This window comes from Saccopteryx leptura, chromosome 4 (genome assembly GCF_036850995.1).
Source record: "Saccopteryx leptura isolate mSacLep1 chromosome 4, mSacLep1_pri_phased_curated, whole genome shotgun sequence".
Taxonomy (NCBI): Eukaryota; Metazoa; Chordata; class Mammalia; order Chiroptera; family Emballonuridae; genus Saccopteryx; species Saccopteryx leptura.
In genome coordinates this window covers 168,046,316-168,061,704 of record NC_089506.1, presented here as the reverse complement: position 1 = coordinate 168,061,704, position 15,389 = coordinate 168,046,316, and the positions used below count along the sequence as shown (strand labels likewise).

Genomic DNA, 15,389 nt, shown 5'->3' with positions numbered 1-15,389 from the left:
CCCAGCTAGAACTACAACACTGGGTCAGGTCTGATACCTGGATCCAGGCCTGCTTTATCAAAGTAGCCCTCTTCAGTCTTGGGGTTTCCCAACCTCCTAAGGTTCTCAAAAGGTACTTTTGTTCATGAGTGACTGCCAAATTGTGTTTCTGTGAGAAGATGAGGAGGAGGACTTTCTAATTCATCTTCTTGCTGACATCACTACTTATATATAATATAGCAGTACACTAGTTTTTTATTTGTTTTTAGAGAGAGAGAAAGAGAGAGAGAGAGAGGCATCAACTTGTTCCACTTAGTTGTGCACCCATTGATTACTTCTCACTCATGCCCTGACCAGGGCTAGAACCGGTGCCCTCTGGGTTCAGCTAGTACCCTTGGAATCCAGACAGCGACCTCGGAGCTCCAGCATGTCATTCTAGCCACTGTGCCACCACAACGGCAGCAGTACACTAGTTTTAACTAGTAAAGTTTTTATGAGGGGAAAATGGTATCTTTAAAAGCATTGGTCATCATCATTTATCCCCTTTTACCTTTTTCTACCTCCCCCTACCCTCCTATTCCTCTTGTAATCACTGTACTGTTGTCTGTGTGTCAGTCTATTTCTTAGTCCCGTCATCTTTCCTACCCAGCTACCCAAGCCTTCCTCTCCTCTCACAGCTGTCAGTCTGTTCTCTGTATCTATGAGTCTGTTTTGCTTGTTAGCTTAGTTTGTTCATTAGATTCCATGTATATACAACATGCATATGATGTATTATAGAATTGTACACTTTAAATATATTTTATTAAATAATATCTCCCCAATAATTTTATTTTAAAAACTTAAAAGAAAAGGAATTGGGCTATACTGGTGGTGGTGCAGTGAATAGACTTTTGACCTGGGATGCTGAGGTCCAGGGTTTGACACTCTGAGGTTGCTGGTGTGAGCACAGCTCATTCAGCTTGAGTGCAGGCTCACCAGCTTGAGTACGAGATCATTGGCTTGAGTGTGGGATCATAGACATGACCCCATGGTCACTGGCTTGTGCCCAAGGTCACTGGCTTGAAGCCCAAGGTCACTGTGTTGAGCAAAGGGTTACTGGCTCAACTGGAGCTCCATGGTCAAGGCATGTATGAGAAGCAATCAGTGAACAACTAAAGTACAGCAACTATGAGTCAAGGCTTCTCATGTATCTGCCTTCTTGTCTGTCTGTCTGTCTCTTTCTCTCACTTGCTCACTATAAAAATAATTTTTAAAAGCCACTAAATTGTAGCCTCATATTTCCAGCCTACACTTTCTCTTCTTCAGTATCAACAACAGAAAGGGTAGAGGTGCCTTAAGTTGGAAGATGGACATATGTCTTCTCCAATTTCCAGAATGTGTACATATTTTCCTTCTGCCTCCTCTTTCTACCTTCTAGCCTCTTCCTTTTCTATGAATGGGAAAGAAGGTAGGCATTGGAAAGAAAAGTACTCATCTTAACTGGAGAGCCTGTGCTGCATGGGATAAGATCAGACCAGCCTTCACCTGGCCCCACCACTCATCAGCTGCATGATGCTAGGAAATTTCCAGCCAACTTGATGATCACACATTCCCTTCTATTATTCTAAGTACCATATAGTCTACATAGCAAGGTTGTAATGAAAACTAGAATAAGGGCACCTACTAGGCACTCCCAGGTATTCTATTCATAATAATAGTGATTATTATTATTATTAGCCTGGATTATAAAACTCTAGATTAAATTAGGAAAAGTTGAGGATTGGTGACTTTTCAAGAAGGGCATTGGTGAGTTCCGATATCACACAGTCTTGTCACCAGGATTTGGGTGAAAGTACTATACAGAATTTATCTGGCTTTAAAACTCTTCCATCTCCCTTTTCTGAACCTTCTCTTCCTCTTGCTCAGTTCCCTGCCTCACATACACTCAGTACTATCATGACTAACTTAAGTTCATATCCCCTTGAATACCTATATTATTTCATTCTCCAAGTTTATCCCTTCACTACCTAAATTCAGGAATAGAATCTCTTTTCCTGAAGTATTTCACAGCAGTATGGCATCTAAGTAAGAAATAATTAAAGAGTAAAGAGAAACTTCTTTCTCTTTTTTGTAAGGAAAATGCATATTTTAAAAGTAGAACTGAATAATGTATATAAATTTCTAATTGGTATGTTAGTTTTAGAAGTGGCTTAGACTTCTCTCTCTCTCTCTCTCTCTCTCTTTGGATTCTTTACTCTCTCTATTTCAATTGTCTTGTGTATCTGTTCTTAGAAAAAAAATCTCACAGCCTATAATTTATCAGAAATATTTGTTTACTTCTCACATTATTTTCAAAGCTTTCTTCTTGGTTCACATGCTGTGTTTCATAGAGATTGATCATTCTTATAATGGCCAGTGATTTTTCTCCTGTTTCTTTGATTTATTATAAAAATCCCACATGGTGGTCTAGGTATTCATATTGATTTGAACAAATTTCTTTATACTTGAATTCCAAATATTTATTTTTAGTACCTAGTTTACAATTTACCTATTTAACTTTTAAATTCATGAGGTATGTTATTAATTAGATGCAGTTCATCTTTTCATATGGTTAGCAATTTCAAAATGATCTTTGATCTTTTAAAATTAAAGAAGTAAAAGCAGTGAAGAGTGAAAAGCTCAAAATTGCAGACTTTAAAGTGTTAGTAAAATCAATTCCTATTTTTAAACAGGTGATGATATTATATGGATTGGATATTATGGCTTAGTGTATAACCTGGTGAAAATGTCATGGGAACTTCGGGGAGATGAGGAACAGGATGGACTTAGAAACTTAATATGGCAAACATTACAAACAACAAAGGATCACGAAAAGGATCAGCGGATCCATAATGCAATAAATATAGCTCAGGTAAGATAAAACTGTGCAATAAATTGGTATTTCTATCATTAGGAAGCATTTGTCCTTTCTAAGGAGAAAGGGATGTCCACATTCAGTATTAGTGATACAATTGAAAACATATATTTTTAAAATTTAATGCTGACCTATTTTTAGTTAGAGATAAGAGGTTGGGTAATCTTCTGATTAAACAGCTTGAAGAGAAGAGTTGATTTCTGGGAAGAGTAATTGTCCTGCGTTGAGCCTGTGTCTCTGAGAGGCATTTATAAGTATGCTGACCATGCATGCATTCCAATTTGTAAAGGTTAGCCCGGGTCTGTGTCTAATTTTTCAGCTTCCTTATTAGTAGTGAATTAATTCACTCCCAAAGATTCTCCATTTGGGTAATAAATTATTTAGTTTTCTTATTTATGTGTGTGTTCTTTCTTTTCAGCATTAGGCAATATAAACTGCAAATCTGGCCTCACTAACACTGAAGTTGTTTCCTTTAAAGTTAAAAATGTATTGTACAAGTTCTTGGTTTTTCTAGTTTTATTTGAATGATAACATATACTGCTCACAAAAGTTAGGGGGTATTTTATAGCTTCATATTCATTTTGAAATATTCCCTAATTTTTGTGAGTAGTATATTTTTCTTTATGTTCAAAGGAAATCATTAAAATTAGCTATCATTAGCTACTTTTCATAACATACAAATGTGATTTGCTAGTGAGATTTAGCCATATGGTATCCTGTTTGCAAAACTCCATCAAACAGATTTGTTTTTCTTCTCTCTGTATTATTTTGAGTAAAGGTAATTTGTTTGTTATCCTAAAATACATTTTTGTTTCCTGCTACTGGAAGTTTCTGGTTCTTTTTAGCTTTCATAGGTGCAATTAACCTGATACTCTTAATGTACTGTTTTCAAGAATTTTATGGATGTGAATTAATGTTAACAAGTTAGAAGAGCAAATAAGAAAATCACTCTGTTTAATTGATTGTCAAAGCATATGGGTGGGTCACTGTCAACACAGAGTAGTTACATTTTAGATTCTTAGAAAACAAAATGTTAAACTCTGCTTTTTAAATCATAAGTTGGATTTGGAATATGGAAGACTCTCCATCCTTTTCTCTAGATTTTTAAATATTTTTCCCCCACGGAGAAGGACAACCAAGAGAGGTGTTTACTTGAACTACATTGTTTTAGATTCTATGAACTTTCTTTTCTGCAACTGTGCTTCACCATTGTCCTTGGTTTTGGATTGAGGAGCCCAGAAAGAAAAAAGACACAAAAACAATTATGATACCTATTATAGAGACTGCCACTATAACACATAGTATCACCTTTATTAGAATTTAGAACATAAGTCCTCCTTAGTTTCATGCAATCTTGAACCTTATTGCTGATTTTGTATAAGCGATTTGCTGGAGCTTAAAAAATGAGAGTCTAATTTTTGGCCAGTTTCTAACAGAAAATAGAGAATGCTATGTATTCATCTTACCCAGTCTTATTATTTTCTTATTTTTTTCTGTTTCCATGACATTTTCAATTATTTACATTATTCTCTGGTTTTGTATCTATTTTTATATGCCACTTCATATCTCCAATGGATTATACTGTAAGTAAATAAGCCAACTCAAATTTGTCATTTCTATAATTAGAATTCTATTTCTATGCCTGTTTCCAGGGCTAATTATTTGGTATAAGGTAGCCTTTTTTCCTCAAAATTTTAATAATATCTTTGATAACTGCATTTGAAATTTATAAGTCAGTTAAATCAGACATAGCAAATATTTTAGATGCAAGGTCCAAGTAAAGGCCTGGTTACTCAAGCAGTCAGTATTGAGAATAAAAGAACAAAAGCAAAAGCATTGCTAGCTAATTAGTTTTCTTGCTTAGTGAGAAGACGTCTAAAGAATGCTTTCATTTATTTTAAATCGTAAATGTGTCAGGAAGGCAAGTTTTCCTTAGAGAAAATCTAAATGAGAAATTTCTAAAAGCAGTCATATTCATTTAGGCACAGTACATATTTAATATAAGAAATAAGTTTAATTTGCATTAGATTTATTAAAATATACAAGTCACTTGAGACCTGTTTTATATAAAAGTTAGTTGAGATAGGCATTTGAATTATTAAACAATAAAATATATGATTTATGGATATAAATGATAAAGTGTCTAGCTGGTGACTTTGAAATATCACTTAATTCCATTTGAATTCCTTTATTTAACTATTAGTATATAAAGGAAAAAATGATATAAAAACATTTCACCAAAATTGGTAAAAAATATGAAATAAATATGTGTCTATTTATTAACTAAGTCTGTTTGCCATACTGAATTCTACAGAAGAAACACAGAAGTCCGAAAAATGGCCTTTACACAATAAATTTTACTATCTCATCCAGAGGTCTCCAGAAATATGTAAGAAACAATAAAAATGAAGTGTTACATTGTGTCTTGACCCATCACAGTACATGGAACAGGGTGAGAATTCAGATAAATGTTTGTTCTCTAATTTTTCCTTATATCAGTGAGGAAAAATCATTGATATCAAGTACTACTTTAAGTAGTACCTGAGCTGGAAACTTAAATGGTGAGTTACATTAAATGATGCTAGGGGCAGTGTTAAAGAGAGCGTCTTCTAGATAAGGTGTGTCATGAGCTGAGCAGAAATAAGAACACTCGGAGAAACCATTGCTGACTTTGTTTTGGGGAAAACAGATTTGGGATGGGCAGTGAGGCATTAAATTTGAAGATATGTTTAGGTTACCAAGCTAAGGCTTTAGAGACTTCAGGATGGTTTCATAAATATAGAGATGCTCAGCAAAGGAATTTGTTTTTTTGGGGGGGAATGTTCATCTATTTTAACTTTTAATGGTTTGGTAATTTTGTCAGATAAAACTCATGTGTACAATTTCCTGTATCTTTTTGAAATAATGAAGTACTTACTGCTTTGGAACTTGTGGTAGGTTGTTAGAGTAATTGTGCCCAATTTATTGGAGACTCCCTGTAGCCACATCCTTCCCTTACTCCCTTCCCACTCAAATTCTAGGCCTGACTATGTGACTTGATTTGGACCATATGACAATATCAACATTATATTATACGAGTGAAGATTTGAAAAATGCTTACACATTGGCACTGGCCTTCTCTTAGTTCTTTTGGAACCCTGTAACTCCTGTGTAAATGAGTTCAAGTTACTCAGAGGATGAGAGAGAACACAAAACAGAGACAAGCTATATCATAGCTGAGTCACTGCTCCCTCCCAAGACCAGCCAGTCCTTAACTGCCCTAACAGCTGATGACGGACATATAACTAAGACCAAAAGACCCATTCTGCTGTGCCCAGCTCAAATTGCTGACCTGTGGGACTGTGGACTAAATAAACGTTTGTGTTAAGCTCTTAAATTGGGGCATATTTTTACATAGTAAGAGTTTTCTGATATATATTTTTGTTGAATTATACTGTTTCTTTTTTCTAAGATTGACTTTAAAACTATTAATTTCCCTCTACACATGTGTATTCTGAAAGTTCTGATAAGTAATATTTTAATTATCATCCAGTTCAAAAACTTATACTTTCTACTATTATTTTTAATTTGACCATGGATTTTTCAAATTTATGGCTTAACATCTGCATATATGGAGATTTTCTTATTGTGTTTATCATTTTGATTTACTGTTTAATTTTGCTGTGATCAGTGACAATACTCTCATCCTTATAAAGTATTCTTTTTTTTTATGGTGTACCTTTTCTATTTTGACTATAACCACAGTAGCTTTCTTTTATTAGTGTTCTTGTGAATAGATTCTTTTGAATACATGGCATATTTATTTCCATATTTTTATTCCAAGCCTTCTGAATTCTTATATGTATGTCTTTTTGGAGAAGCGGTAGGTTCTTAACCTAAAATTCCTGTCTTTATATTTAAACTCTTATTCTATTTATACTTAATACCATTGCAGCATACTTGTGTTTATTTCTACATCTTACTTACTATTCTATTTGTACCTCCTGTTCCTTTTTCTCCTCTTTTAAATCTCACTTTATGCTTCTTTGATGAAGTTTATTTTTTATTATACCATTTCATCCACCCCCTTTATTTATTTGGTAGTTACATATTCTTTCACTTGTTTACCCTAGATATTATAAAATGACTCCTGGAATTACTGAAGTCTTATATAGAAAAATTTTATATTTTTCTGGACCGTTAAATGGTCTTATTGTATATGAACTCCATTTATTTCTCTACTTACACAGTCTCCCCGTTGAGCACTTTAATAGTGCGTGTGTGTATTTGTATTTGGATGTGTTTATGTGTATTTAGGTATCGATATATTAACATTGTTTTATACACTCAATATTCTTTAGATTTACCTACACATATACATTTCTTTCCTTTCTCTTTCTTTTTGAATCTTTGACCTTTTATATGTGATTATTTTTCTTCTGCTCAAAGAAACCAGTTTTGTATCTTTTCATGGATACCTGCTAGTGGCTAGTTCTGTCAGTTTTCACTTACCTAAAATGATTTTTATTCAATTAGATTTTGAAAGATAGTTTTATGACTATGAATTCTACATTGGTATAGATAGAACATAAAGTTAACTGTCTAATCAATTGCTCAGTTAATTATATTCTTAGCCACTGTTTTTCCTTCCATTATTTTTATGACGTTGGTCATAAAGGTTTTTTCAGTTTATTATTAGTTGGTATATTTTAAATGTCAAATAGAAAATAACACTTCTGTACTAGGTCTTAGGAGTAATAATGTCTGAACTAACTCCCTTAAATTCTCCAAACCTAATTATTCAAAAGACCAAAGTGATTAACGTCTGTGCAGTTCTATTTTCCTCTCTGTCATGCTACTTTTATGTGATCTTTTAACTTCCGTAAAGTCCATAGCTGAAACTTCCTTCCTTTCATGCTTAATTTCTCTAAAGAAAATAGTATCCATATTTATTTCAGATTTTAAAAGCTGAAATTTTAAGGGAGTTAATAATGGTACTGTGGAATACATTGAACAACTAAACATCACATACATGAGTAAGACAAGGCAAAACAATTTCAAGACTGAGCTCATTTAAAAAAATGAGCACATTTGGTTTACAGGTTTAATGTGTTAAAGCAAATTTTCTGAATTTATTAAAAATGTATTTTTTTGTCCAAAATAGTCTATATACTTTCTATATGTTATGTTTACAGGTGTGTTTGATTTTACATTAACAATGAGCATGATAAACTCAAGATTTCCTTCTCTTTCCTTGTTTTGGCACTATCATGGCAACACTATTTACAGTAATAAAACTACAGAAGTTATTTACCCCTAAACATTTTAAGTTTTTTTCTTAATAACTTGCTAATTTCTAAATTCCATTGAGCCACCATATTTTTGCCCTGTGATGCCTCCTTGGGCGACAAGTTTCCGGTGTGAAATAGCTAGAACCTTTCTTACACAGTGATAAAAAAAAGTGTCAATCTTCAGGTGCTGCATCACTGCTCAACAAGAATAGAGGCTCTCTTTAAAAATCTATACAGGAAGGCATGTGCCTCAGATGCTTTGATCTGAAATAAAATATGTATCCACTCTCATTTCAGTTCATGCAAATGACTGTTTATAGCACAACCTTTATTTTTTTTCTTTACTTTCCTAACACCTTCGACCTAAACCTTTCCTCACATAAAGTCATCATCATATTACCTACACAGAGAGAAACACAGCCTTAACCGTAAACTAATGTATAGTAGAAAGGATTTACTTGTAAGGATTAAGTATACTTGAATTTTCATGAAATTAAGTAAAATTTTATCTTTGTATACTTTAAAAATAAATATGTAGTTCATATGATAAACTATAAAATTTAGTGAATCAAATTTTGTACTTAATATGTCAATTTACCTGTAAGCATTGGTAGATCCATTACTAACTATATTACGTGCTCTTGTGTTTTGTATGTGCTTTTAATTCATTATAATATTCTATCATCTACAATTCTTATTATATCTGTTCATAAAACTTGATGCTTAATGGAGGCTAGAAGAGAGGTAAGATATATGATAGCATATTTGAAATGAAAAACAATTCTAAATAGATTCCTAACCATGAGCCCTTTTACTGACAAATTCAATATAAACCCAACTGTTGCCTGAGTGTTTGGGAAAGAAATCAAGAACTGTCATATACTCACAGTGGCATAATAAACAAATGTTAATCGATGTGCTTTGTTTGAAATACTTCCAGGGAGACTTGCAATGAGCAAGGCTCTTCTATGTAGGCAATTCTGCAGCATATGTTGGCACACCTAGGAAAAGTCATCATGTATAAATGCCTTATGCCATCTGGTATATGACCTAAAATATCAAAAAGGAATACGTGCAGCTAAAATGAATAGGTGACTTTATTTGGGGTGCCTTCGACTCATCAGATAAAGCACTTTGTGGTTAACATTTCATGCTGAGATCTTAAAATAAAATTTGTTTTTATTCTTAATGATGTTTTCATTCTTTTAATGTATACTCCATAAGAAGCAAAATAGAGCCAACAGCACGGTTCGTCTCTTTTCTCATAGTACCTCTCTCCTCTTCCATATATGCCTCTTCTTTCAACATAAATGAAACTGAATATGGAAAGGAAGATGGATTTTTAGAAGAATAAAGTCCTTTTAAATAGTCAATAGAACTCCAATGCAACAAATATATATATTTTTAAGAGAACGATAAAACCTGTAGAGCTTTTACCAAGCATCAGGCACTATGCTATGTATCTTACACATCCTAACTCATCTAAGCCCCACAGCTCTTTCACCACCATCATCACCCAGAGAGAGTGGGGATCTGAATCTAAACAGAATTAGAGTGTGATGAGCCCATGAGTGAGCTTAACCCAAAGCTTTGCTCTGCCATTTCTACTGTGCTGTGCTTTCTCCAAAATTAATTATGAACAAGAAACTAAAATTACTGAAAAATTACTTGCATGCCAGACACTGTACTAGAAAAAAATATTTAATTCCTGCGTTTAATCTTAGCAACAACCTAAGAAAGGGCAGTATTATTGTCATCTTATATGAAGGAATAAGGAAATATGCTCAGAATGGTTAAGTAACTTACATGAGATCTCACAACTAATAAATCAGAACATGGGATATTCTCTTTCTTAATCTACTACAGCAGTCCTTCTTAAACTTGCTGTGGATATAGGAGTAGGGCCTGAGATTCTGCAGTTCTATGTTTGAAGGAGGTAATGACAATAATAATGATTTAAGGACCACATTTAGTAGCAAGGAATTACTCATGTTATCCCTCCATTGTAAAATTCTATATTTCTTATAGGAAATAGTCTTTTGAGACTACCAATGAGTCACTTATATTTAAATTTTGAGGTTTAAAGAAAAAAATTACCATCCCCCTACCCCCAAGGAAGTTAAACATTCACAGGTAGAAACAGAAAAGAGAGACAGGAAGAGACGGAGATAGAGTTAACTGAAAATTATGTTGCAATGGCTTACTATCCTATTTCTTTCTCTTTTTTTCTCCATGTTAGGATAGTGTGAGCTTAAATTATGATGTGTTTGCTCTATTCCCTTAATTATTGATAGAAAATTCAGAACTCTGGAGGGGCTTTTTCTCTGCATTGTTACTACATCATAATTCCTTGCAGAATTTCCCTTTGTGTTGACTTAACCATCTTCTAGCCAACCTATATTAATTGTGTCTTTTACCATCTTTATGTCCAATGCAAAGATGTGCTCCTGCATATGGTTAGAATATGCGTGGGAGAAATATTCTTTAGGAATAATACAATTTTACTACTAAATCAGTAAAATTAACACAGATAATCAAAAATGTCCATTTGTTTCTTGAAAAAAATGTCAAGTTTCAACAATGCAATAAGGAAAACCCTGAAATTTAAAATCTATATGGGCATTGCTAAAAATAGAGACTCATGATGAAACTGTAAATGTATGAATAACATTTAAAGGTGGAGTTTGAGGTAATGTTCATTGGCAGGCTGATTAGAAGTAAATTCATAAATTTGGAATCTGTTTTAAGGAATGGTCCTTAATATTTTGTGTATATCCACAGAAGTATAGACTTATATTTCTGCATAGTTGGCTTTTAAGTCTCTGCATTTTGTAACAAAGCTTTAAGAGAAAAAAGAAGGCTATTAAAAAAAAGGAGAGAGATGACTGTAGAAGTATAATCATGATACAAGTTGATGCATACTCTGATATAAAAGTTACAACACAACAAAATTGTTTTCAGCAAGGCAGAGAATAAGATCAAGTCTCCCCTGGGTTGGGGTGGGAGGCAGTGCCAAGGCTGTAGCATCGGTGTCCTGTCTTGGTGGAGCCCTGAAAGGAACTGACACCTTTTGAGCTTCTCACTGTCATCTATGTAAGTTAACCCTCACAAAAACTCTGAAAAGTCATTATTTTATCTCCATATCACAATAAAAAAACAAGATGGAACTAAATTAAGCACCAACTATTGCTTGAAGAGGCTAATTAAATTTCCCAAGTTTTAATTTGAAAAAATTCCCAAGTTCACATTCATAACTAGTAAGCAGAAAAGCCAAACCTGGTTTCAGATCTTTCTAACTACAAAGCCTATATTATTTCCTGGCTACTTTCTGCAGGAAAGCAAACAGAACCTTGCCTAGATCAAGCAACGATGCATTTGACTGATACCTGAAAGTACATTTTCCTGTGTTGAATGTGTTGAACATCAATGGGGGAGAGATTACCTGGGCTTTCAACCAGGGTACCATCTTGGGAGGCAGGAATGCCATTATTTTGCTTCTTGAAAGAGCTGGCATCTGGATCTACAACCCAGAAGAAGGAAAGAAAACAAGGAGTTGTCAAATGAGATATGAGGAAAGGAGCATCAAGATTCTATAATGCAGGGTAATGCTACCTGAAAACAATGCTATTTTTTTTTTTTTGTTTTTGTATTTTTCTGAAGCTAGAAACGGGGAGAGACAGTCAGACAGACTCCCGCATGCGCCCCACTGGGATCCACCCGGCACGCCCACCAGGGGGCGACGCTCTGCCCACCAGGGGGCAATGCTCTGCCCCTCCAGGGTGTCACTCTGTTGCGACCAGAGCCACTCTAGCGCCTGGGGCAGAGTCCAAGGAGCCATCCCCAGCGCCCGGGGCCATCTTTGCTCCAATGGAGCCTCGGCTGCGGGAGGGGAAGAGAGAGACAGAGAGGAAGGAGAGGGGGAGGGGTGGAGAAGCAGATGGGCGCTTCTCCTGTGTGCCCTGGCCGGGAATCGAACCCAGGACTCTTACACGCCAGGCCGACACTCTACCACTGAGCCAACTGGCCAGGGCCAACAATGCTATTTTTAATCTAGAAATTGTCATCAGAAAACATTATGGCCTGACCTGTGGTGGCACAGTGGATAAAGCATCAACCTGGAAACACTGAGGTTGCCAGTTCAAAACCTTGGCTTGCCTGGTCAAGGCACATATGGGAGTTGATGCTTCCTGCTCCTCCCCCTTCTCTCTCTCTCTCACTCTCTCTCCCACCCCTCCTCTCTAAAAAAATAAATAAATAAATAAATTACTGTAAAAAAAAGAAAACATGTTTGCTGGTTTATTCACAAATTCATTCATTTATTACTCTCTTAGTAATGGTAGAGCTCATAGTAATATTTTTGAGTAATACTATATATTACTCTTGGTTTTAAAGTACCTTTTCTTATAAAAAATTAAACCATGCAAGCTAAGCAGAATAAACAACCCAGGTTACTGTGATTAGATTTTCCAGATGAACCCCCAGACTTTCAGAAATTAAATGATGTCCTCAAAGTTACAAATAGCTACTCAGTGTCCTAGACAAAGTTTAGTTTGTTGTTTCTAACTGACTGCTCTTTCCATGATTGTGACCTAGTTTACAAGCAAGATACACAACTGGGAATAGTATAAACAGGATTGTTTACTGACTCCAACATCTAGAGATTATGAAAATTGAAGATATTTTAAAAATACATGTATTTCAAGGATTAAAATCTTTTTCTAAAACAGTAAAAATAGAGTTATTTTTATAAATTTCAATATTAATTTTCTAGCATTTTGAAGCTTTCTTGAGTCTTCATTTTATGTTTTGGTGCTTACTTATTTGCATGATTTTCATTATATGTATATCCATATTATTCTTTCATATCCTCTATGGCTTTTACAGTAATACATATTTATTTACCTGCCTTCACTATTTTCTTCATTGCTCTAACCCTTTATTATTTTCAGTCTTTATCATGAGATTGTTCTAATTTTTTTCACTTTAATTTTATATAAATAATGCTATAGTTGATCTTTAAACAGTATTTCATTGAGCCAAGCCTGATCTTGAAATCCTAAAAATGTTACGTTACATGTTCATATGCAGAACATTTTCCACTCTTTTGTTTTCTACCGTAAGAGCAATAGGCATATGAAATGAATCCCGAATGACTGGTAATAAACTGCATGAAGATTGGTAACATTGAATACAAAAATGTAAACATTTAAATGAGAGAGGGAAATATTCAATTTATTTGTGCGGAAAGAATTCCTAATAGAAAACTATTGTAAACATTATAAAAAAGTATAATATGTAACATTTTGAAATGTATATTTTCATTTATTATTACTAATTCCAGCCAAGGAAAATATGCCTCTAGCCATTTCAAAAGAAGATATAATTAAAAATATGTCATGAATATTATTGAACATAAATAGGAAAATACAGAAAATAGCTCTTTCCTGAGTAAAGACTGCATAAATATTGTGGAATTTTTGTTTTAGGTTTTCTTTTTATTAGAACATATCCGATTTAATCTAAATCTAAATCTAATCCTAGAACATCTTCAATATAAGCAAAAATACAAAGCCCTTTTTGTTTTTTGTTTGTTTTTACACAAATTTGGTTCTATAGAAATTTTCTGTTGACTTCAAGGAAGATCTAGATTATGCACAGAGAAATAAAATTCTTCTTTAATAACACATATATATTACTTAAACTGCTTGCTTAATTTATTAAATAAATACTATAAATTGTTTTGTAATTCTTGCCTGGGAAGTATACAAATTTAAAATAAATATTATATCACTGAATTTTCAAATTTTTATTTCAAAATTTTATTTTTGCTTAATTTTTAAATGTCATTGAAATTTATTGTGATTTAAAAATTGGGGGGGGGAAACTACATTTTTTAAATAAATGTTATTTTTTTAATAAAAATGCTATAACATTAATTTAAAAAAACAAACATACATTTTATCTTTTATTTAATAATACATCATTTCCCCTCTCATTTAATTCTACCTTAATTGGTTACTTTTTTTTTTCCTTTCAACAGGCTGAGTTAAATGACCCCATGGATCCTTACACTGGTTACAATACAAAAGTTTTCTCAAAGGCTGGAGATGAAGTTTTCTCCAAATACATAGGGTGGAGAATTGCCAAAGCACTTTCCAAACTATTCTTCCCCTTCACTGATGTCAGTAACCTCCTTTTGAAAGAACCATTGATAAAACGGGACCAAAGGAAACATCTGTATAAAAAGCAAGATTGTATGAAGAAGAGAGTTCTGCATTTTACTGTAAGGTAAAGTAAAGCACTATTCAAAAGAGTCCTGTTATTCTAACACATTACATTTCAAATTCATAGAAATTATTACATATATAATCATATGCCAGATTATTTAACTCAGTTTTTCTTATTTAACTTATATTTTAGCTCCACCACCTTCTAGGTATTCTATCATGAGAAAGTATCCCCTTCTCAAAAAAATGTTTTCTCATATTTAAAATAGGTATAATTGTATAATATAAATCAATGTTTTAATAAAGTTCCCTCTCATTACTGACCTTCATTTGCCTAGTTTATCCCTATTTCCCCTGTTACTAATTGCTTGTGAATCATTCCAAGATCTATAAAATGTGAATATAAGAATTTATAAGTATATTTAAATTTTTCTCTCCATTTTCACATGAAAATTAGCATGCTAAACATATCTATTGCATTTTTCACTTAACTTCATTTCTTACAGATCTTTCCATGCCAGTACATAGAGAATTTTCTCATTATTATTTTTTAATCAGTTATAATATTTTCCTTAGTAAAGATGTACTTCAGTTTATTTAACCAGTTGCCTATGGCATTTGGTTGTTTTTGATTCTCTACTAATACAGACTATCATGAAAAGTAACCCTTCACATATATTTTTTATACATGTAGAATAATGCCTGTAGGATAAATTCTCAGAAGTATAATTGCTGTGTCAGAGGGCAGGTGACTTTGTAATTTGGGTAGATAGTTTCAAAATGCCTTTTAGATGAGTTGTACAAAGTTAATATATCTTTGTGCCTGTCACTATATGAGACTGCCTTGTTTCTCTTTGGTATTTCCAACAGATGATGTTGAAAAACTTGGGTTCTGACATTCTGAAAAGTAAAATATATAGTTTTTAAAAGCAGTTTTCATTTTTATTTTCCTTAAGATGAGTGTTTTGAACACCTTTCATATGTTAAAAGCCTTTTGTTTTTTCTCTACATGAGAATAAC

At 33.4% G+C, this 15,389-nt stretch overlaps 1 protein-coding gene across 2 annotated transcripts in view; it reads left to right on the top strand.

Annotated features, from left to right (window-relative positions):
* TMEM232 (transmembrane protein 232) overlaps nucleotides 1–15,389 on the top strand; it is a 192,868-nt gene that overhangs the window by 81,277 nt on the left and 96,202 nt on the right. For both annotated transcript variants that reach the window (XM_066379914.1, XM_066379915.1), the window contains exons 12-13: nucleotides 2,691–2,869; nucleotides 14,183–14,430. In XM_066379914.1, coding sequence (XP_066236011.1) covers nucleotides 2,691–2,869; nucleotides 14,183–14,430 — 427 coding nt within the window. The remainder of the gene's footprint in view (nucleotides 1–2,690; nucleotides 2,870–14,182; nucleotides 14,431–15,389) is intronic.